Source organism: Cherax quadricarinatus, chromosome 58 (assembly GCF_038502225.1).
Source record: "Cherax quadricarinatus isolate ZL_2023a chromosome 58, ASM3850222v1, whole genome shotgun sequence".
Classification (NCBI taxonomy): Eukaryota; Metazoa; Arthropoda; class Malacostraca; order Decapoda; family Parastacidae; genus Cherax; species Cherax quadricarinatus.
In genome coordinates, this window is record NC_091349.1 from 20,448,556 (window position 1) to 20,473,301 (window position 24,746).

General features: G+C 38.8%; 1 protein-coding gene across 1 annotated transcript in view; it reads left to right on the forward strand.

Annotated features, from left to right (window-relative positions):
- The first annotated feature begins 1,497 nt into the window (after positions 1-1,497).
- LOC128698117 (monocarboxylate transporter 12) overlaps positions 1,498-24,746 on the forward strand; it is an 84,878-nt gene continuing 61,629 nt past the window's right edge. The window contains exons 1-4 of the mRNA XM_070097656.1: positions 1,498-1,618; positions 2,568-2,974; positions 4,293-4,670; positions 6,208-6,489. Coding sequence (XP_069953757.1) covers positions 1,498-1,618; positions 2,568-2,974; positions 4,293-4,670; positions 6,208-6,489 — 1,188 coding nt within the window. The remainder of the gene's footprint in view (positions 1,619-2,567; positions 2,975-4,292; positions 4,671-6,207; positions 6,490-24,746) is intronic.

A 24,746-nucleotide genomic window follows, 5' to 3' on the forward strand; every position in this document is an offset into this window, starting at 1 on the left:
TAGCAGCAACAGCGGCGGCAGCGGCGGCGGTGGCGGCGGTGGCGGCGGTGGCGGCAGCAGCAGCAGCAGCAGCGGCGGTGCCAATGGTGCTGACATCACTCCAGCCGGTGGGATTGGAACTAAACGAGACAGTGGCATGCGTGAAATGGACATGCCTGATGGGGTCGAGGTCCCTTCACGCGGAAAACGCAAACGACAGCACGATAATGTGGATATTTAATTCCTAAATGCTGTAACTAATAAAAAAATAAAAATGTAAAGTCTTCAAACTAAAGTTTTTTTAACCCTTTAAAAAAATATATATAATGGTCTATATTTTGTATTTGCTTCATACTGTCTCTGTCCCTCAACATGGACAGAGGGGGTCTGGGGAAATATATCTATTTGAGCAGTTTAGAAAATATTGACATTTTCGACAATACCGCTTCAGCCTTTCAAAATATAATTACTGCGATGCCTTTAAATCCATCCTTGAACTACGAAATAGCCTTGCTTAATGTTTTGTATCCCAAAAAATTCAATGTTCTAACAAGAGACGATGCCGAATGCGGCATTGACATTATACAAAATCACATTACTGAAACAGGAATAAGTACAGAAGCAGTAGTCCACCACTTTCTATCAAAAAATGATGTTTTATCGACGGATACCAGCCATATTATTGAAGAAATTAATCGACAGCTAACAGCTGATTTAAAAAAAGCCTTTAGAGATAATTTTTCGGTACATTTCCTAAAAGGTAAAATACTCATTTATGATGCCGGAATTGGGAGGGTTTTAGTTTCGACCAGATCGCGATCCTTTATGGGAAAAAACCATGCTGCCACTTTATTTAGAGCTCAATTTAAACCAAGAATAGCTCGGGTGCTTGGGCTTAGCAGCGCTGAAAAATATTATTTATTTCGTAGTGATGTGCCCGAGGGGGGCTCCCTCCCCAAGCAGATTGCCCCATTCAAACCTGATCCCACAGCCGGAGTTGATTATGTTTTAATATATAGTGATATTGTGGAACCGCAAATATACGGCAGTCAGTTAGTCAATATTCTGGATGCTTTCGCCTTTCAGGAGAGTTATTCAAAAGGCGCTCATCCCATGATGTACAAACCTCTATGCATAACTAAATTAGATAAAATAGCCATCAAAGTGACAGATCAGTTTGGTCGTAATCTGTCTTTTGAAAGCGGTCATTCCACTACCGTAGTGTTACATGTAAGACCGATAAATAAATAGAATCAACTCAGCATAAAATGGTTATTGTTTCTCTAACAGCCAAACATGCGTGTACCCTTTCAAGTGCCCTCTGAGCAGGAATTTCTGAGTTTATTCTCCCTGAAACCCTCCCATGTGGGGGCTGGTCTGGGGGATATACAAACTTTTCACGCGCCATACAGAGTCCGAGGTGGGGGATTTTTTTCGGCTTTAGCGGGTCTAGCTAAAAGAGCTTTACCTTTTCTTTTCAGAGTGGCTGTGCCAAGTGCAGTAGAATTTGGAACTAAAATGCTCGATGATTATCAGTCTGGAAAAACAGACATGAAAGCTGCTCTTAAATCTCACGGGATAGATGCTTTGAAAGGAGTTGCAAAGAAAGTTATTACAGGTGGCAGAGTAAAAAGGGTGGGTAAGCGACGGGTGAATAATAAATGCAGGTTAAATAAACGCCGACGAAGTCAAGTTGGTTACAAAACCGATGTATTCTCTCTCGTATAAACAGTTGCTTATTAGCCATGGCGGGTGTCGGGGCTGAAAACAGTGGACTCAAAGTCCCATTAAATGATTATTCTTCAAGCGTCATTAATCAATTCCCGCGACCGCATAGACTGAGACAAGTTGAGAGTTCCATAGCTCGCACTCAAAGTTTTGATACTCTACCAGTAAACCTTCCTCTCTCTCAGAAACTAGAGTTCCCGGAGCATTTCTAGATTTAGGCAAAATAGTTATAGAATTTAGAGTGACTCTAACAGAGGCTGATGGGCAAAGCCCACTAGGAGACACAAACAACGTCGGTCTGATAAATGGACTGTCCAACACGTTATTTAAAGGTGTCCAGTGTTTTCTGGGCGAGCAAATAACGGAAACAAATTCTAGTTTTAATTACTGGTCATTTATTAAACTCTGCAGCTCAGTAAAATGAAGCCAGTTGTTGAGTATCGCCCGACTGGGGTATCTCTTGCCCGACTTTAAAGGAGGAGAAGGTATAACTTAATTGTTCGATACAGCCTATTTCGCCTGCACATCAGCAAAAGAACCACAGATACTGACAAAGAATGATAAAGAACAGGGCATAACTCTGTGTTTTCCCTTGGCTCTGGACATATCCACTCTGGACCAATATCTGCTTGACAATATCGATTTAAAAATTAGGCTGGAATTATCCCCTCAAGCGTGAACTCTGAAAACAGACGATGATGCCAGCACATACCAGCTCCATATTAATTATGCTAAGCTATGGCTTAATAGGGTATACCCATATACATCAGCTTATATGGCCTTGAACAAGTCTCTAGCCTTAGACGCAAAGCCGATAATGTATACTTTTAATTGCACTCTAAGTAAAAATTATGTGCTAGGTCACAATCAAACGAGCCTCCTAATAGATCAGCCAAGGGGTCATGTAATTCCCGCCAAAATTTTCATGGTAATTTTGCCCATGACAGCCTATGCAGGAAAACATAAGGAGAATGGTCTATATTTTGAGCATGGGGATCTAGCCAGTTTATCCGTATGTATTAATAATAATACAGTTTATCGCATAAGCAGTGATTTCCCCCATCATTATAGTAAATTATATTATGAAGCCATTAACTCTCTGGGCATTGAGGAAGAAAATTTAATTCTCTATGAATCATTTGCCTCTGGGCGAACCATCAATATTTTCAATTTAACAGACAGCCAAGTGGAAGACGCTCTCCCGATTGAAAAATCTGGTAACTTGAGAATTGAATTACAGTTCTCTAAGCCTGCCCCTCATAATAAGGTAGTTTTATTATTTGCTCAGACCACTGGTGTTTTATCCATCGACCAGAATAGATCTGTTCATTGTGATGTGCGTGCATAAATAAAAAAAAAATGAATTGCACAGAAATAAATAATAGTTTAATTCCAGCCCTAGGAAATAAAGTCACATATATTGGCTGTTTCACTATAGATGCTCTAAAGCAAATAAGATTAGATGGCTATCCCTCAGACAGGTCCATAGTGCTTGTAAGCAATATTCTTCCTTTGTACAGTTCAAAAGTAATGGGTCATTTTTTTTCTCTTCTCTTGGACAAGAAAAATAGTCTATCCTTCTTCTTTGACAGTTATGGGAAAAAACCAGAGAATTATGGCATAAATTTAAAAAAATTTCTTAAACTAAATAAAATTAAATATTTATATCGTTTATCCGGCAGAACACAAAGTGATTTTTCACTCACTTGCGGTCTATATGTTATGATGTTTATTCATAAAACAAGCCTTGTGGGATTAGAAAGAGCTTTATATTTTTTTTTTTTAAATTTTCTTGGAAAAAATCGCTTTTTATCAATGACAGATTAGTGATAGCATATGCTAGAGAGAATTTTAAAATGTTGCCTCCCTGTGAAATTACATTTTGCCTAAGTAGTCAAGGTTACATTTGTGCTTCCCTCTCTGAGGAAGGTCACCTCTGATGAGAGTATCCCCCAAATACCCCTCCTGGCTGGTAAGGTCCTCTCTGAGCTGTATATAAGAGCCCGCTGAAGCTGTCTTCCCCACAAAAGATAGAGGCTGACCTCTCCATAGCATTTACTCTCATCATGGTGAAGGAAGCAGATATTCTCGATTCCGGTAAGCGAGAAATTTATTTTGCTAAAACTTCTCCTTGAATATTAACAAAACAAACGAGCGCAAGAGACTTATAATAATTTTTAAAGTTGAGTCTCTTTTTTCAACAGTTTTCATTGGACCAGTCAGAATTTGTAAAGTTTTGATTTTATCGGCTGGTAGATTGGATACTTCTCTTTGAATATTAACGAAGCAAACGAGCGCAAGAGACTTATAATAATTTTAAAGTTGAGTCTCCTTTTTCTTCAACAGTTTTCACTGGGCCAGTCAGAATTTGTAAAGTTTTGATTTTATCGGCTGGTAGATTGGAAGGGAAGGAACACGTCGGCATCAAACTCCTAAACCGGTGTCATTGTGATGATAGCAGGAAACGCAAAAATAGACTTCCTCAGGAAAGGGTATGTCTTCTGTTTCCCTCCTTTGGTAGATTAGAGACGAGTTCCCACTCCTTTATTTGAAAGTGATAAATATGTTCTCTTTATGACTTACAGCCTGTGGAAGATGGGAACAGTTCATCTGATATAGAGGAGCCTATGAAGAAAGAACCAGATCTCGACAACGATGAAACGCAGAGCCTTCCCTCATGTCAGTCTGATGACCCCGTTGTGGACCTCTCTACGCTTGCTACTGCTCAATCTGATGACTCTGTTGAGGTCACTGCCGCAGCAGGTGCTGAACAAACTGGCGACCTTGAAGCAGACCCTGACAAGCAGTCGGAGAAGGAAGGGAAAACAGCCGACGTGGGAGTAAAGGCTGGAGATGGAGTAAAGGCGGGAGATGGAGTAAAGGCGGGAGATGGAGTAAAGGCGGGAGATGGAGTAAAAACGGGAGATGACATACCTGAAAAGGAAATCATTTTCGAGCGGGAGGTTATCAATCTTACAGAAAGTGAACAGGAGGAGCGCAGTCATTCAGTCTAACCACTAAAACTTGCACAGTTTCGCCCCTTTGCTTGCACTAAAAAACTTTGCACAGCTTTTGCCCTTTTGTATGTGAATTAATAAAAATATTGCCAAACTCTGATTTTTATTTTTTCTTTACATATAACTATATATTACTATCTTCTCTAGTCTAAACAAATATACTATATAGATATAGATATATATATATATATATATATATATATATATATATATATATATATATATATATTTAAACAATATCACACCACTTAAGCCTCTCCCCATCTGAGAGCAGATAAGAGGAAAATATATGTCAAAGTACCTATAAGAGCTCTATCAGCACAAAGGTCTTCCCTAGATGACCTTTCTCACTGCTTTAAGCCTCCCCACCTGGAAAGATCTAGCAGCCGCGAGAATAAACGGTACCGTAGTACCCGGAAGAACCTTTTTTGCCGAGGTACGGGCGGACGAGCAACATTCCCTCGGAGACCAGCTGTCCTCCATTACCGCATTCTTTGAACCCAGCAGTGTTGTGAAGTAGCAACAGTTGCGTCAGTGAGTTGCAGACCGGGGGAACTCCCTCGGAGATGGCAAGCTTGTACCCAGTCACCTGAATCCTTTGTACTGCCTCTCCCATCTATCAGGGGAGCAGAGTTTGGGGAGTCAGAAGTGATCATTATCTACCTTTTTCTGCTTAGTAATACACAGAAATAATTCTCTCTATCCCCTTGCGGGATGATTAAACATATTAAACTTGTACCCTGAGAGCCCTGAGGTTATGCTGACCCCCGATTATCACATTCTTTTTCCATGGTCATTATCCTGGAATCCACCACCCAGTCACCTGAATCCTTTGTACTGCTTCTGTTTCTACTTAGTAACACACAGGAATAAGTCTCTCTATCCCCTTGGGGGATGATTAAACATATTAAACTTGTACCCTGACACCCCTGAGGTTATGCCGACCCCCCATTATCACATTCTTTTCCATGGTCATTATCCTGGAATTCGCCAGTGTTTCTAGATCGACAAGAACATACTACTCATATGTACTTCGGGTATACGCAAAATCCTGTCTTGCTGGGTTCTTCTCATTTTCTTTCTTGTCGTGCCTATAACATGCTCCTATAAAAGCTTTCCCTAACTACCATCATGACATTTACGAAATATTTCTGAATGTATATTATTGTTTTCTCGTTGCTGGTGTCTATTTTAACACACTGTTTCCTCGGTTAGGTGTGTCACCTACGTATGTTCATAGGTGATATATGTACGTTTGTCCTGATAGGTGGTCAATTCTTTCTATCAGAACTGAGGAACTATCACCTCAAAATTACCTATCCACTGCTATTGTTTCAAGTGTTATAATTAAATATTCGCCTAAAGAAACAAGCGGTGCAGGCGAAGCTGTTCTATATTAAGGATAACTAAGTGATGCACTTGTCAGTATTGTAGATATTGTTCATTATTTCGAAAATACAGTTTTTTCAATTTTCCATTTCAGGAAATGTCATATGACAGCACCGAGTCACATGGAGTGAAAGATCAAGCACAACAATTTATTAGCATTTGTGTTTCATCTAATTCAGAAATAAATGAGGATGGTCAAACTTTACAAGAGACAGAATCAAAGTTGCAAGACGTCAGTGAGTGTCAAGTTTCAGATGAAGACATAATCAGAAAGAAAACAGAGTTAAGAAGTGATGAGGACGCAGTGAAAAAGAAGAAAGTTGCGCCAGACGGTGGATGGGGATGGATCGTTGTATTCGGCGCCTCATTCATTCTGGTACAGTTTACTTTTCTCTTAGATTTTATTTCAAAATAACGGCTGTGGCGTAAGTCACTCTACTAATAATATTTTTCTCCTCATCCCACAGCTTGGTAATACGGAAAAATTGGTTAAAACTGCAGAGAATGGATTTTTTTTTCTAATCTTTGCTGCAAAAATCAATATACTGAATATACTGAATATACTCAATATACTGAACAACAAACTAATCAACTCACTACTATACCCAGCATATTAAACCACAAACTAGTGAACTCACTGTGGCATTAAATGACAAACCATACCACGGGCGGGGATAGAATCCCCGATCAGACAGTTATGACTCTCTGATCGCGAGTTCTAACCCCGCTCGTGGTATGGTTTGTTTGCAATCATGTCATTACGATTTCGTGAGTCATTAAATGACAAACTAGTTAGCTCGCTACTTTACTTAGCACATTAAACCACAAGTTAGTCAATTTACTGCTGCACTCAACATATTAACCACAAGTTAGTCAATGCACTGCTACACTCAAGATATGAAGGTTGATGAGTCAGCGCAGATATGTACAAAATCAAGATGTAAACCGGTCACTGAATGATCCAAGAAAGATATCCCCATATTGTTTACCCCAAGTCCCTCGTACCTCAATACATACTACTGCAGAGGGAAGGAAGCATAAGTTGGAAATGCAGTTAAGTATCAGAATTAAAGATTTAAAGCGAGTCAGAACAGTCATTTGCAAAGTTCAATATAGAAATAAATATCACAAATCCTCTAATAAAAGTGAAAAAAAATTAGGATATATGCAGCCCAAACCTAATTCAAATTTATAATTAAGAACTAACAGGGAGACCAAGATACTGAAAATAGGATTTCAGTTCTCATGAAATTTAAAAACTCTTTAGGTTTTTTTCATTTATATTCAATTACAAATTTTCTAAGTGTTATAAGAAAAATATTTGATATGTTTTAAAGAAAACCCAGTTTGATGAGATTTGATTTAAAGAAATGGCAGATTGGCGCCCACCCAACTCAAAAATAATACAAAAATACTTCCAAATTGGATACAGTAGAGCCATTCCATGTCAAGTGAACCAGAGCTCCCCACCTCACTATCATGTCAAGTGGACCAGGGCTCCCCACCTCACTATCATGTCAAGTGGACCAGGGCTCCCCACCTCACTATCATGTCAAGTGGACCAGGGCTCCCCACCTCACTATCATGTCAAGTGGACCAGGGCTCCCCACCTCACTATCATGTCAAGTGGACCAGGGCTCCCCACCTCACTATCATGTCAAGTGGACCAGGGCTCCCCACCTCACTATCATGTCAAGTGGACCAGGGCTCCCCACCTCACTATCATGTCAAGTGGACCAGGGCTCCCCACCTACGATATTTTGGCAGTTTCGAATCAAAATAATTGCTCACTGTTCTACTAAAATAAATGAAACCTTGTTATCTTACACAACTTCTAACATTTAATCCAATGGATCTATTACGGATTTTACATTTTTTAAAACTGACATAAAGATTGACCCTAAAAGTGGGGAAAAAAATCAATGCATCAAAAAAATTTAGCCTTCTTTGGTACGTGTAATAATTAAGATATCAAAATGAAAATTCGTTTCCTATTTTGTGGCATAACCTTATTTACAAATATATAGTTTCTACTTGCAATACTAGCTCCTTTTAAATTTAAATGTTCGCATTAAAAAAAAAACTAGAAAAAGGGTAATTTCAATGTGCTTTTGCAAAAAGTGTCATCTTGAAACATTTTCAAACTGCGTCCATTAGAAAGAACATGTTTTAAACAACATAAAAAAAATCAACAGGTTACTGTATGCTGATGTCATATATTGTGTGCTGAGAAATGAAGTTCTTATAACACGTTTCATTATTCGTTTTCTAAAAGGCTTTAGACGACGGTAAATTAAATATATAGACAGTTTGATAGCAAATTTATAGTATAGAAACTATGGAATGGTGGTCCCACAACATGTATCGTTGGAAGAGGAAAACCCTCATTAGCATGAAAATTGCATTTAAATCGGTACAAGACTTATCCACAGACAACAAAGCACTGCTTATTCGACGTTCAAAAGTAAATCTATGGACGATGACCAAATTTGTTTACATCATGAAGCAATGTACCTCGAAAAATATTAAAACAATGCAAAGACATGTTGCAATCCATTTAGATAGCAAAATCATCACACCAAAACAGGACTTTTGAGAGTCGATGTTCAAACGATGTAAGAATTTGAATTAACTGACAAAGAGCAAAATCAAACTCGGATAAAAAAAATTTGTTCTAAATGTAAAGCTGATGCTCGAGTAGCGGAGACTTCAGTTGCCTAGTCTTCATTTTCGGATAATTTTGATATGGGCAAGTCTGTCACAATTAATAGAAGCTTGATCGCCTTGGATGAATCACCCTTGAAATTTTCGAGAGTAGTAGAGATAAAGAGGGCTAAACAAAACGAAAATATGAGCAAGTGCAGAATACTGGGAGAAATTTTTTCATGGGTAGAGGCGTGAATAACAAATAGGCAGCAGAGAGTTTGCATATATGTGGAGAAATCAGACTGGGGGCACATCACAAGCAGTGTTCCACAGGGATCAGTGTTAGGCCCCATGTTGTTCAAAACCTACATAAACGACATAGATAAGGAATAAATAGCGATATAATCAAATTTGCTGATGATACCAAAAGGGCCGTCCAATTCATTCTAATGAGGTCAATAGAGCACTCCAGGATGATTTGAATAGACTGATGCAGTGGTCGGAGAAGTGGCAGATGCAGTTTAATATAGACAAATGCAAAGTTCTAAATGTTGGACAGGAAAATAACCATGTCACATATAAACTAAATAATGTAGATCTTAATATTACGCACTGCGAAAAGAATCTAGGAGTTCTGGTTAGCAGTAATCTGAAACCATGACAACAGTGCATAAGTGTTCGCAATAAAGCTAACAGAATCCATGCTTCATAGAAAGAAGCATAAATAATAGAAGTCCTATGGTTGTTCTTCAACTCTATAAATCTTTGTTTAGGCCTTATTTAGAATATGCTGCAGAGTTTTGGTCACAGTATTACAGAATGGATATAAATGCACTGGGAAACGTACAAAGGAGGAAGACAAACTTGATCCCATGTATCAGACAGCTTCCCTACGAGGATAGACTGAGGGCCCTGAATCTGCACTCTCTAGAAATGCGTAGAATTTGGGGGGACATGATTGAGGTGTATAAATGGAAAACAGGAATTAATAAAGGGAATGTAAATAGCGTGCTAAAAATATCTAACATATACAGGACTCGCAGCAATGGTTTTAAATTGGAAAAAAATAGATTCAGGAAGGGTATAGGAAAACACTGGTTTGGCAATAGAGTCGTGGATGAGTGGAACAAACTCCTGACCACCGTCATAGAAGCTAAGACATTGTGTAGTTTTAAAAATAGATTAGATAAATACATGAGTGGGTGTGGGTGGATGTGAGTGGGTGTGAGTATTACCTGACGAGCTTGTGCTACTAGGTTTGATGCCGTGCTCCTCCCTTAAGTGACGCGCCTGACCTCACTAGATCAAGGCATTGGCTTAAGCCGGTGGGAGAAATGGACCTGCCTCGCATAGGCCAGTAGGCCTGTTTTGCAGTGTTTATTCTTTTTTATGTTCTTAATGATGCATAAAATCACTGCCACTGCCGGACTTGATGTTCAGAACATTTGATCATCTAGTCAGGTGATGAAATGCAGCTTATGTGAAGACTTAATTTCTCTGTTTGGAGTAATGAAGAAGGAAATCGAAATAACCCACAGATCAAAAAAAAAAAAGTGTAAATATTGGCCTTACCTTCAAAAATTTGGTCTATTGAAATTTGGAGTTTCAGAGCATATGGTGAAGGCGGCCAGAAAAATTATGAATGAACAACGTATTTTGGCTTTGCCAGAACCAAAAGTTGGGAAGCAGTTGTCGAAAGAGTTTGTCAATAGAATACAAGAATTTTACGAAGACTGTATTCAGCAGAATGTGTCCTGGCAAGAAAAATTGTGTTCTAGTTCTAATTGAAGGAGAAAAGATACACAATCGCAAGCGGTTTGTGTATCTTTTATATAGGATATGGTATATCATGAAAGGAATGTTGCTGAAATCGAGTTTTCAGAATTTTGTGAGCTCAGGAAAAAGTGGTGCATAACAGATATATTGGATCACTTTTTAGTTGTAGCTACAGTGAGAGTAAAAGGTAGACGGGATACGAGGAAAATGGAAACAGCAAGAAAGAGAGAGGTGAAGGTTTATAAACTACAGGAGGAGGCAGTTTGGGTAAAATATAAAGAACTGTTGGAGGACAGATGGGCTAGTGTGAGTATAGGCAATGGGGTAGAAGATGTATGGAGTAAGTTTAAGAATATAGTGTTAGAGCGTTCAGCAGAAGTTAGTGGTTACAGGAAAGTGGGTGCGGGAGGAAGAAGAGCAGTTGTTGGAATGATGATGTAAAGAGAGTAATAAGAGAGAAAAAGTTAACATATGAGAGGTTTTTACAAAGTAGAAGTGATACAAGGAGGGAGAAGTATATGGAGAGAAAAAGAGAGTTTCAGAGGTTGGTGAAGCAAAGTAAAAAGAGAGCAAATGTGAGAGTGTGTGAGATGCTATCAACGAATTTTGTTGAAAACAAGAAAAAGTTTTGGAGCGAGATTAAAAAGTTGAGAAACCTAAGGAACGAATAAATTTGTTAGTAAAAATAGGAGAGGAAAGCTATTAAATGGAGAGTTAGAGGTATTGGTAAGATGGAGGGAATGTTTTGAGGAATTGTTAAATGTTGATGAAGATAGGGAACCTGTGACTTCGTGTATAGAAGAAGGAGGAATAACATCTTATAGGAGTGAGGAAGGACCAGTTGTGAGTGTGGGGAAAGTGCGTGGGGCAGTGGGTAGAATGAAAGGGGGTAAAGAAGCTGGAGTTGATGGGATAAAGACAGAAATGTTAAAAGCATGTGGGGGTATAGCTTTGGAGTAGTTAGTTCTTTTATTTAATAAAGGTATGGAAAAGGGTAGGGTACCTAAGATTGTCAGAGTGCATGCACGGTTCCTTTGTATAAAGGCAAAGGGGATAAAAGAGAGTGCAAAAATTTAGGGAAATAAGTCTGTTGAGTATACCTGGTAAAGTGTATGGTAGAGTTATTATATAAAGAATTAAGAGTAGATGAACAAGGAGGCTTTAGGAAAGGTAGGGGGTGTGTTGACCAAGTGTCTGCAGTGAAACATGTGGGTGAACAGTATTTAGATAAGGGTAAAGAGGTTTTTGTGGCTTTTATGGGGTTGGAAAAGGTGTATGATACGGTGGATATGGGCAATGTGGCAGATGTTGCAAATGTATGGAATTGGAGGTAGGTTATTGAAAGAAGTGAAGAATCATTATGAGGAAAGAGTATGCAAGCGAGTGGGAGATCGCTTCCTAGTAAAAGTAGAACTTAGACAGAGATGTGTGATGTCAACATGGTTGTTCAGATTTTTAAAGATGGAGTTGTAAGAGAAGTGAATGATTGGGAGTTGGCAAGAGGTGTGGGGTTTAAAGACAAAGAATCTAATTCAAAGTGGGAGTTATCACAGTTGCTCTTTGCTGATAACACTGTGCTTTTGGGAGACTCTGAATAGAAGTTGCAGAGGTTGGTTGATAAGTATGGTAGTGTATGTAAAAGAAGGAAATTACAAGTGAATATAGGAAAGAGGAAGGTGATGAGGATAACAAGAAAATTAGGTAACTGAAGATTGTATATCAGATTAAGGGAAAGAATATGGAGGAGGTAAATGTATTCAGATATTTGGGAGTGGACGTTTCAGCAGATAGGTCTTTGAAAGACGAGGTGAATCATAGAACTGACTAAGGAAAAAATGTGAGTGGTGCACTGAGGAGTGTGTGGAGACAATGAACTGTATCCATGAAAGCAAAGTGGGGAATATGTGAGAGCATAGTTATACCAACGCTCTTGTATGGGTGTGAGGCATGAGTTGTGAATGTTGCAACAAGAAGGCTGGTGGCAGTGTAGATGTCATGTCTGAGGGCAATGTGTGACGTAAATATAATGCAGAGAATCCGTAGTTTGGAGATTAGGTGGAGGTGCGGAATTACCAAAACTATTATCCAGAGGGCTGAGGAGGGGTTACTGAGATGATTTGGACATGTAGAGAGGTGGAACAAAATAGAATGACTTCGAGAGTGTATAAGTCTGTATTGGAGAGAAAGCGGGGTAGTGTTCGGTCTAGGAAAGGTTGGAGGGAGGGAGTAAAGGAGGTTTTGTGTGTGAGGCAAGCGTGTGTGAGCGTGTTAGATTGGAGCAAATGGAGACAAATGGTTTTTAGGACTTGACGTGCTGTTGGAGTGTGAACAAGATAACATTTATGAAAGTATTCAGGGAAACTGGCATGTTATACTTTATTCCTGGAGATGTGAAGTACACTGCCGGCACTCTGAAGGAGGGGCGTTCATGTTGTAGTTTTTTAACTGTAGTGGAAGGACGCCTCTGGCAAGTCAGTGATGGAGTGAATGATGATAAAAATTTTATTTTTTTCGGGCCACCTTGCCTTGGTGGGAAACGGCCGATGTGTTAATAAAAAAAGTCAGAACGTCAAACTCATGTTGCAAGGAGCCAATATTAAAGACGACCACAAAATGCTTATAGAAGACACTGTTTGCAGTTTGAACTCTGGATGAACTTACAGTTTATCTCCAAGAAATATTTATAGACTGGGATCTAGATGAACCAATTGAATTGAAACAGTGGATGCATACCGACCATGGAATGCTAGAAGCGTCCAAACTAACGTTGGATGAATTTACCAGGAAGCCTACGAACATAATTTGGAAGCTGACAAGCCACTATTTTGTGTCAAAGTATCAAAGCAAATATCTGAAATCCTTGAAAGTGAATTTTGATAAAAGTGAAATTATTGTTGTGATGGACTTTGCAGACAATTACTCATGTGTTGTACAAGATGCTGCTCAGGACTGTCACTGGGAAATTTTACAAGTTACATTGTACCCGTTTGTTGCATATTACGTCAACGAAACAGGTATCCTACAAGTTACGACTAAATATCTGTTCATTTGTTCTTTTGCAAAGCTGATCCAGTTTTTGAAGATAAGAACCAAAGTTGCTAGAATCCCCTGTTTTAGTGATGGCTCTGGCGCTCAATGTAACATCTTCAAAAATTATGTAAATTTGTGCAATCACAAGATTGATTTCAATGTTGAAGCACAATGGATGTTTTTTTTTTTGGGGGGGGGAACAAGCCAATAGAGATGGTTATCAAAAACCAATGAACGACCAAATACTGACACCAAAATATCTAATCGAATTTGGATACAAGAATATATATGGAATTAAATATACATTTGTTCCCAAAGAAGAAGTTGATGAACACAAATGGTTTCAAGAAGAAAGATGGCAAGAAAGCAACGCAATAGCTGGAACGACGGAGCATCACCAATTTGTGCCACTTTACAGAAACACCATAGGCGTAAGCAAATTTTCGAATGATGCCATCTACTTCGTTTTCATAACTTCCAATATGGGCACTAAAATGCCAGGCCTACAAATATCATAACTGCTACCCGGTAATTACATTGCTTGCATTTACGATAACAAATGGTGGATTGGAAACGTTGTTGAAGTACCAGTGGAAGAAAGTGACACCTTGATAAAGTTTATGCACATACACGGTCTGGCCAGTTCATTTTACTGACCTGAAAGACACGACGACATTTGTTGGGCGTTGTAGCAGAACCTCATTTCCATGCTTCCCATTCCATCAGTTACATCATCTGGGCGACAATATTAGTTTTCATAATTTTGGGGGGCAAACGTGAGCCACCTATTTAAAGCAATGCAGTGAAGAAATCAAGTAGTCAGAACTTGGGAACCTAGATTAAGGAACCTCGTTGGGTTTGGAACCTCAGCAGAGAAACTGAGACTGTAGGCTTGGGAACCTGAACAAGGAAACCCACTTGTGGCTGAGATTGCATAGCTATAGAGCTTGGCCTGTATGGTAACGGGATTGCTGGATCAAATTGATTGAACCAGTAGTGGATATGCCACCAAGGACCAAAACAGTTAAATACTTCTGTGCTTTTCTCATAAAGAGTGCTGAAAAAATGATCACATGACACGTCCAGCTTAAAAGGTCAACCATACTACAGATTTTCACAGATCACTGAAGCTATAGTAACCTGTTGTATTTTTTTGGACGTTGTATGAGTACAGTGAAAACTGAAGCAACTTTTAAAACATGCTCTTTCTAATGGACGCAGTTCAAAAATGTTTCTAAATTACTTTTTTTTGCCAAAGGACATTGAAAAATACCCTCTTTTCTGACTCAACATGAGTCATGTTGACGGCAGTGAAGGGACTTGAGCTAGAGTTCGTCACGGCCACGCTAGCTGGAGATTCGTCTGTAAAAACTTGCATTTGTGGTCACAGTGGTGCCTGTGCTAACCTTCCTATGGTGTAGAAATATACCTAGTTGGATGAATCTTATTGTGGCTAGCTGGTCTAGTGGCTAACGCGACGGGCTGGAGTTTTGAGACTCTATGACCGCGGGTTCAATCCCGGCCGGGGGTATGGTTTGTTTACCCTCTTTTCTACTTTTTTGAAAAAAAAAGTGAAAATTTTAATTTAAATCAGACAGGAATGAAACATTCTCCCAAGCTGAAACTACATATTTGTAAACAATGTTATATCACAAAAAAAGTAAACGATATTTCACTGGAATAACTTTATTATCACACGAGCCAGAGAAGGCTAAACTTTGACATTTTTTGACGCATTGATTTTTTGTCCCACTTTGAGGCTCAATCAGCATGTCACTTTAATAGAAAATAAATCCATATTAGTACCATTGGATTAAGCATAAGAAGTTGTAAAAGACAGCAAAGTTTCATTTACATATTTTCGTTGAAACACTGAGAAATTATTTTAATTATAAAATACCGAAATTTCATAGGGTTATGGTACACGGTCGCATCATAGTGTCAAACAAAGAGTTTTATCTCAACAACCATTTCACTGATATTTTTAAAACTTTCCCAAACTTAGTTTGAGACATGTAAGATTCAGCACACCAAGTTTCATCATAATCCATAATGGTGAAGTGGGCACTTTTCTAAACTCAGACCACTTGATATGGAATGACCCAATAGATTTTAGTATTTGAGGCAGATCAGAAGCTACATTATATAGCCTTTATATGGAAAATTATTTATTTATTTAAACTGACGAATGGTATTTTACACAACTCAAAGAGAACGCCAAGTTTTCTTTTTATAAAACCACCAACGGTAAAATTTTGAAGTCGATCAGGAAAGACATTCTCAAGTAAATGATCTGATATTAACGTTTCAGAGTTTTTCTAACAATTTCAGTAAAATTTAAAATTTGCACTCACACAGATTAAACTTACGGAGTAACATCATTCTTACAGAATGTGTCATCATTAATATTTTGAAGCCGACCAGAAATAAATAGTTTATTGAATAAATATGGAATATCTGGACTAATGCCACCCGACAACAGCATGAACCTTGTGTTCAATAAACCACACCAGTTGTGAAAATTTCAAGTCTATCAGATGAGTAATTCTCCAGTTATGGCACAGATTCCAACGATTTCAATATTTTTAATTAGTTTATAATATTAACAAATTTGCCAGTACACAAAGAAAACTTAATAGAGAGATACATAATAGCAGTGTCCAGACGAGGGATACATAACACCAGTGTCCAGACGAGGGATACGTACTGGCCATAAGATGCATCAATCATTAAATATTGTTGTTCAGAAGAGCTAATCTGAGAGTTATTTAACATGACAAAATAAGAATAAAATTTCACACTAATTTACTCATAAAATGGGAAAATAAGCATCTACACATTTTAATTTTACTCCCTATCGTCTTCGCATTATGAGGCAACTTTTTTTTTAATGTTTGAATCAACGCTGCTGATGGATTTGCAAGTTAATGAATCCATTTTTTGGATAATTGGAATTGGTTAAACAACTTTAGCTATTTGTCACATGTAAATGAGAATTGTTTCAAGAATCTGACCTTAGTTACTATACTCAAGCTTTGAAATTTTTAGATCTACCGTATGAGGCCTTAAGTTATGAACAAAGGAAAATAAAAAAATGAAGGAAAAAACGGATAAAAGTAAAAGAATCTGGCAATCTCTTAAAAGACCCTCTTCAGTAATGCCTAATAACTATTAGGTATCCACGAAGGGCTACAGTTCATTTATCTTGTTTTTCTTTCTTTAAATTTTCTATTTCATTTTTAGCTCATAACTCGAGAACGATTCATCAAGTCGTCTTCAAATTTTAAATGATTTTGCACTATAACGAGGACCAAATTTAAAAAAAAACGGTTAAGTTATGTGCTCTATGACCAAGGTTGATGGACACATTCCCAGGGCGGCATCAAACGTTCACATAACATTCCTCCTAATTCGAAGATGGTGAGAATGAAATTCAAGTATATAGGTACAGATTTGACTATTTTATGTGTAAAATGTGCAGTTTATAACCCCCTGAAATCATATTAATTTAATTTAATGGCTGATGCAATGTATCAAGAGGATAATATTCATTTAAGTTTTGTTTGAAGATTTCTTGAAGTAAAATTATAACAGGAAATCTTTGAAATCTGAAGAATGGTTCATCTAATCAACTTCAAATTTATATTACTGCTGTGTTTTCTGGAGCACAAGACTCATGTGCTGTTACCGGATGGAGTAAGTCCCAATTTGCCGATATCTTTGACTTAAAGAGTATTATCCATTTATATTCAAAAGCTGAAAATGTTTCTTCTGACCGGCTTCAAAATATTAGTGTCAATATATTCTGTAAGACAGATGACACCTCAGACATATAATTTAAGTTGCTGCATATTTTAAATTTTACGGAATTTTTAAAAAATCTTGAAATTGGTGGAATCAGTTCATTACTGGAGAATGTATTTTTTAATCGGCTTCAAACTTTTCTTTCCTTTGCTTGAATCGATTTTGAATGCATCACATTCCACAGGTGTTGAATGATTTCTTTCCTTTTGATATATGACTGGAAAATATCTCTTTGCCAGTATTAAACTTTCATTATTGACGTGTTTTTTTCTCTTTGGAAGTTATACCTTGCTTTGGGTTGTAAAAGTTTTAGTATAAGATAAGATTTCGTTCGGATTTTTAACCCCGGAGGGTTAGCCACCCAGGATAACCCAAGAAAGTCAGTGCGTCATCGAGGACTGTCTAACTTATTTCCATTGGGGTCCTTAATCTTGTCCCCCAGGATGCGACCCACACCAGTCGACTAACACCCAGGTACCTATTTGCTGCTAGGTGAACAGGACAATAGGTGTAAGGAAACGTGTCGGAATTTCCACCCGCCGGGAATCGAACCCGGGCCCTCCGTGTGTGAAGCGGGAGCTTTAGCCACCAGACCACCGGGCCACCCAAATTATAAAAGACTATTGCTTAGAATGAAAGTCGTTGAAGCAATTTTTACCTTTATGAATATATTTACCTGGCATATGAGAGACAATAGAGCATGTGACTGGATGTTTGTTTGTGCTGCAATGTTTGCAAGTTAATGACTTGGCATTCACTTGATAGTGATATACCATTGCAACATACTTCTCTGTCATCAGGCCTTATTGCATGTTGGTACTGCACTAGAGTAGGTATTTACAAGTTAAACCATTCTAGCTCATCAGACTCTGGTTCAGGCTCGTTATTATCAGAAACAGATATATTTTGATATCTTATGCGAGTTAGTTAGTTTAATATCTTTATTATGCACCCCATACCCATCCTGTGGGCGGTAGTCCAAAGATTACAAAGGTACATAATGGATCCAGGGACTGGACCCCAAAGTTATGATAGCTGAACTAGTTACAAAGGTAATGAACTCCAGGTAGATCTACCTGGAGTTTACCTGGAGAGAGTTTCGGGGGTCAACGCCCCCGCGGCCTGGTCTGTGACCAGGCCTCCTGGTGGATCAGTGCCTGATCAACCAGGCTGTTGCTGCTGGCTGCACGCAAACCAACGTACGAGCCACAGCCCGGCTGATCAGGAACTGACTTTAGGTGCTTGTCCAGTGCCTGCTTGAAGACTGCCAGGGGTCTGTTGGTAATCCCCCTTATGTGTGCTGGGAGGCAGTTGAACAGTCTCGGGCCCCTGACACTTATTGTATGGTCTCTTAACGTGCTAGTGACACCCCTGCTTTTCATTGGGGGGATGGTGCATCGTCTGCCAAGTCTTTTGCTTTCGTAGTGAGTGATTTTCGTGTGCAAGTTCGGTACTAGTCCCTCTAGGATTTTCCAGGTGTATATAATCATGTATCTCTCCCTCCTGCGTTCCAGGGAATACAGGTTTAGAAACCTCAAGCGCTCCCAGTAATTGAGGTGTTTTATCTCCGTTATGCGCGCCGTGAAAGTTCTCTGTACATTTTCTAGGTCGGCAATTTCACCTGCCTTGAAAGGTGCTGTTAGAGTGCAGCAATATTCCAGCCTAGATAGAACAAGTGACCTGAAGAGTGTCATCATGGGCTTGGCCTCCCTAGTTTTGAAGGTTCTCATTATCCATCCTGTCATGGCAAGTTACAGAGGTAATGAATCAGCCTCACTCCTATACATGGTTACAGTCATGAACAAATTACAAAGTAATGAACCACTGATACGTCCACACCTGGTCACAACTGTAATGACTTATAAATACAAATATTAAGTGGGTCATACACCCACACGAGCGCGCGCGCACACACATACACACACGAGGGCGCACGCACAGACACATGCACACGAGCGTACAAATGTATGCATACACACGAGGACGCACACCCACACACACACACACGCACACGCACACACACACACACACACACACACACACACACACACACACACACACACACACACACACACACACACACAGAAACACACACAGAAACACACACACACACACACACACACACACACACACACTTGGTAATGCTTTATTTACAGCTAGCAAAGTCAGAGTATTTCTCCAGAATGGTCTGTAATATACCACTGTGGATGAAATACTTTGCCATTTCTTGAACATTTCTGAGTGAGTTGTTTCTAAATTCATTAATTTGATCACACTCCAGTACATAATGACGCAAGGTGTGACAATAGTCCATCTGGCAAAGTTTACATTTCGTTTGGTCTACATCTGGTGGTGGTGATTTAAAACTGCCATAGATATTTGTAACCCAGCCGGAGCCGGGCAGTAGTGACATCCAAGAGTCTGCTTATCTTGTTGGATGCGCGATAGTCATGTGGTTCCTACTGCATGATGAATGATGATAGATGGGCTGACTTGTGTCAATCTCCCTAAGTCTTAAGTCAATAAAGTTCAATTGAAGTTCTTTTCGTATTATTGTTTTCAAACTGCTAACTGACAACCCAAAACTGTAATCTACCCCCTCTTTGAAAGCATGCAGCTTAACACCATGCAACAACTAGAACTCGTCACCCAAAATCTCCTGAAGTTTACAGTTATTGGGCACGCCGTGAAATTTGTTGTCCTTGTTTTGATAAAAATTATTTCACTTGCATGGTACAGTCAGTATAATGCATCACATTAGATATTTATCTAAACATGCCTAACACCTTCATTTTGGCATTATAAATAAAAGAAAATATTTATCAACACAATGAGGATTCATCCAACAGAAAAACAGACATCACAGATTCGTCCACACCTGGTCACTATTGTAATGAGTTAGAAATACTAATATAGAAAGAATGAGCTGTTGATTTAGGAGGCCTTCTTTATGTTGCCTTCTTTACTCTCCATTAACGTCAACGTGCTCTCTTGTTTCCCACAAGTTTTCTGTAACCTTCTCACTGCCATTGTTTAAGACACAGATCGCCTTAATTCGCAGATTCTTTCTGCTAAACTGTATTACAAACTTCAGTGTTTATCTCAGACATCCATTCGTATAAATTCTCCCTTACTGACAGTTTAGCTGATATGTCTTCTGTCACATTCTCCCAACATGAGCTTGAACTTCTTGGTTTGTTTTTTCCTTTGCTACTTCACCTACCCCTCTCGCTGGCAATAACCTGATAAGATCTTTTGATTCCATTCGTCAGTCTCACTTTCGGAATCTTTCCAACCTGTTCATTTTTTGTGGTGTTTTCCTTCCTGCTCTTGATATTCTGTTGTCTAAGAATAACCACTTTCCTCGATGCTATCAACTTGCCCTTTCTTCTTTTAAATCTAATTCCAATATTGTCATCCTCTCTTCTGACAAAAGTATTCTGTAGTTATCCTTGAACGCGAGGATTACTTTCACAAAGCTGAATATATCCTTGCTCTCTGACTCACGTACCTACACCCTCTCGTTTCCATCCCTCTTGATCGCATCAAGAGAATTTTCAACAATAAACTTCGGACACTCCGGACTCTGTCCTATTAAACTTGATATCCCTCTACGTCACATCTAATCCTCCAGATGTGCTGTCATTTAGTGTCTTGCCTCTTGGCTGGTCAAAACTCTCACTCCTTTTGTTAGTACTTTTTCCCCTGCTCACTTCTATGGCTCCCGAGATTTCATCAAACGTGTTCGCCTTCATAATTTTCTCAGAGTGAAGGCCAGTGCAAGAGTACATCTTCTCCCTGTACCTATTGATGCTTTTATTGATCTTATTCGCCTTTGTGTGGACTCTTAACTCTTTTTCCTTTCAGGGTAAATTATATTCTCAAACCTTCGATGACACCATGGGATCTACTCTATTCCCTGTTCTTGCTAACCTAACTTTGAAACCGTTCTTCTTAATGGGTCCCCTATGTAGATAATATTTTTATCTTTCGCAGAATGAATCTAGTTTCTTCCAATCATTTCTCGATGGCCTTAACAATTTAGCTCCTTTCATCAAGTTTAAACTGGATAAGAATCTACCTCTTTGCTTCCTTTCTTTGATGTACATGTCCATTGCTCACCTTTGTGTTCAGTGACATGTACATTCCCTACTTTTTTACCATGCTCCCACTACCAAGAAAAGTGATCTTATTTCTCTCTTTCCCCGTGCCCTCCGCATTGTGACCGTCATTGAAACGGAAATTTCTTCATAATTCGTTTTCTCGTCTTGGCTACCTTTCCGATTTCATTAACTTTGACTTTTCAAGTACCAAATTCACAACTCCTGTGAAATCTGTTCTCTGCCTTTCTTATATTTCCAGTGTTTTTAAACTCATCAACTCTCCATTCCTTAGACATTAAACATAAATTTTACCTTTCGCAGTATCTAGTCCACACTTCTCCTCCTGCTATAGATGTCCCTGGTGTCTACTCTATATCATGCTCCTCTTGTCCTCTTCAATACTTTGGAGAAACTGAAAGACTCAAGGAACACAAAAGAAGTGTTAAGCTTCTCGACACCAGTAATGCTCTTTTCTGTCATGTTAGAGATCACAGTCATCCTATTGACTGGTCCTATGCTAAAACTGTCTATCCTATTACTAGCCTTTACAGTCGCCGCCATGTTGAAACATCCCTTATACTCAACTTCCCTTGTACGAATCTTTGTCCTGGCTTTGTCTCTGTAGATGCCTTCATTTCTCATTATATTGTCAGGTGCCAGACTCAGAACACTCGTAACTTGACCTCGTCGTTTATCCTCCTCTCCCTAAATCTTCTCCATTCCTTTTTTTTGCTTTCTTTTCTTCTGCCTGTGTTCTGTCCTTCAGATCTCTCTCTCACTGTGTTTTTGGTCCTTCATTATGGGCTCTTAGCTCTCCTGCAGTCCTCCTTTTTCTTGTCCTTAGACTGACCCCAACTTCTACTACGACTATCACTCCATCACTACTAATATTGCTACTGTTATTACTGTTGCGTAACTTCACGTTTTTCTCTCCTTTCTTTCTCTTGTACCACTGAAATTACTCTCCTTACTTTTTACTACCACTAATACTACTACTACTTCCACTACCAGCCTTACCACTACCTATGTTTACTACCACTTATACTACTACTACTTCCACTATCAGCCTTACCACTACCTATGTTTACTACCACTTATACTACTACTACTTCCACTATCAGCCTTACCACTACCTATGTTTACTACCACTTATACTACTACTACTTCCACTATCAGCCTTACCACTACCTATGTTTACTACCACTTATACTACTACAACTTCCACTACCAGCCTTACCACTGCCTATGTTTACTACCACTTATACTACTACTACTTCCACTACCAGCCTTACCACTGCCTATGTTTACTACCACTTATACTACTACTACTTCCACTACCAGCCTTACCACTACCTATGTTTACTACCACTTATACTACTACTACTTCCACTATCAGCCTTACCACTACCTATGTTTACTACCACTTATACTACTACAACTTCCACTACCAGCCTTACCACTGCCTATGTTTACTACCACTTATACTACTACTACTTCCACTACCAGCCTTACCACTGCCTATGTTTACTACCACTTATACTACTACTACTTCCACTACCAGCCTTAGAACTACCTATGTTTACTACCACTTATACTACTACTACTTCCACTACCAGCCTTACCACTGCCTATGTTTACTACCACTTATACTACTACTACTTCCACTACCAGCCTTAGAACTACCTATGTTTACTACCACTTATACTACTACTACTTCCACTACCAGCCTTACCACTACCTATGTTTACTACCACTTATACTACTACTACTTCCACTACCAGCCTTACCACTACCTATGTTTACTACCACTTATACTACTTCAACTTCCACTACCAGCCTTACCACTGCCTATGTTTACTACCACTTATACTACTACTACTTCCACTACCAGCCTTACCACTGCCTATGTTTACTACCACTTATACTACTACTACTTCCACTACCAGCCTTACCACTACCTATGTTTACTACCACTTATACTACTACTACTTCCACTACCAGCCTTACCACTACCTATGTTTACTACCACTTATACTACTACAACTTCCACTACCAGCCTTACCACTGCCTATGTTTACTACCACTTATACTACTACTACTTCCACTACCAGCCTTACCACTGCCTATGTTTACTACCACTTATACTACTACTACTTCCACTACCAGCCTTACCACTACCTATGTTTACTACCACTTATACTACTACTACTTCCACTACCAGCCTTACCACTACCTATGTTTACTACCACTTATACTACTACTACTTCCACTACCAGCCTTACCACTACCTATGTTTACTACCACTAATACTACTACTACTTCCACTACCAGCCTTACCACTACCTATGTTTACTACCACTTATACTACTACTACTTCCACTATCAGCCTTACCACTACCTATGTTTACTACCACTAATACCACTAATATTACCACTAATACTACTACCACTAATACTACTACTACTAATACTACTACCACTAATACTACTAATACTACTACTAATACTACTACCACTAGTACTACTACCACTAGTACTACTAATACTACCACTAATATTACTAATACTACCACTAATACTACTACTACTTCCACTACCAGAATTGCCACTACCACTATTTCTTTTTCTTTCCTCTCTTGGTCCCCCCCTCGCTTATGTATTCTGCCTCCATCTCTTTTTGTATTAGTAAATGGTCCATGTTGGACCGAAACGTCGTCGTAAGTTTCTCTCTCTCTCTCTCTCTCTCTCTCTCTCTCTCTCTCTCTCTCTCTCTCTCTCTCTCTCTCTCTCTCTCTCTCTCTCTCTCTCTCTCTCTCTCTCTCTCTCTCTCTCTCCTATTTGCGGGTTATTTGTGAATTGTTCCAGTAATGGTATTGTACCTTGCAATCACTGACATACATTCCATAACTACAGAATGAGTCTTCTGATAAACAGTACTTTATCCCCCTTGGAGTGCTTTGTTCAATACATTGTTTGTTCATTTCAGTGAATAAATAGTTATATTATCTTATAGTATTAGTAACTAAAGAAAACTTTTTTCTGATCGACTTCAAAATATTTTTGATTATGCATTCCATAAGAAATATGATTTTTCATAAAGTTTTAAATTTTGCACTTAGTCTCACAGTTAAAAAAAATTAAGAATCGTTGAAATCAGAAATATTTCTGAAGCGTGTCTTTTCAGATCGGCTTCAAACTCTCACCATTGGCGGCCTTTATCATAATAAGGCTTTGTGACTCACTTTGAACAGTGTAAATTTCAATTTGCTGTTTT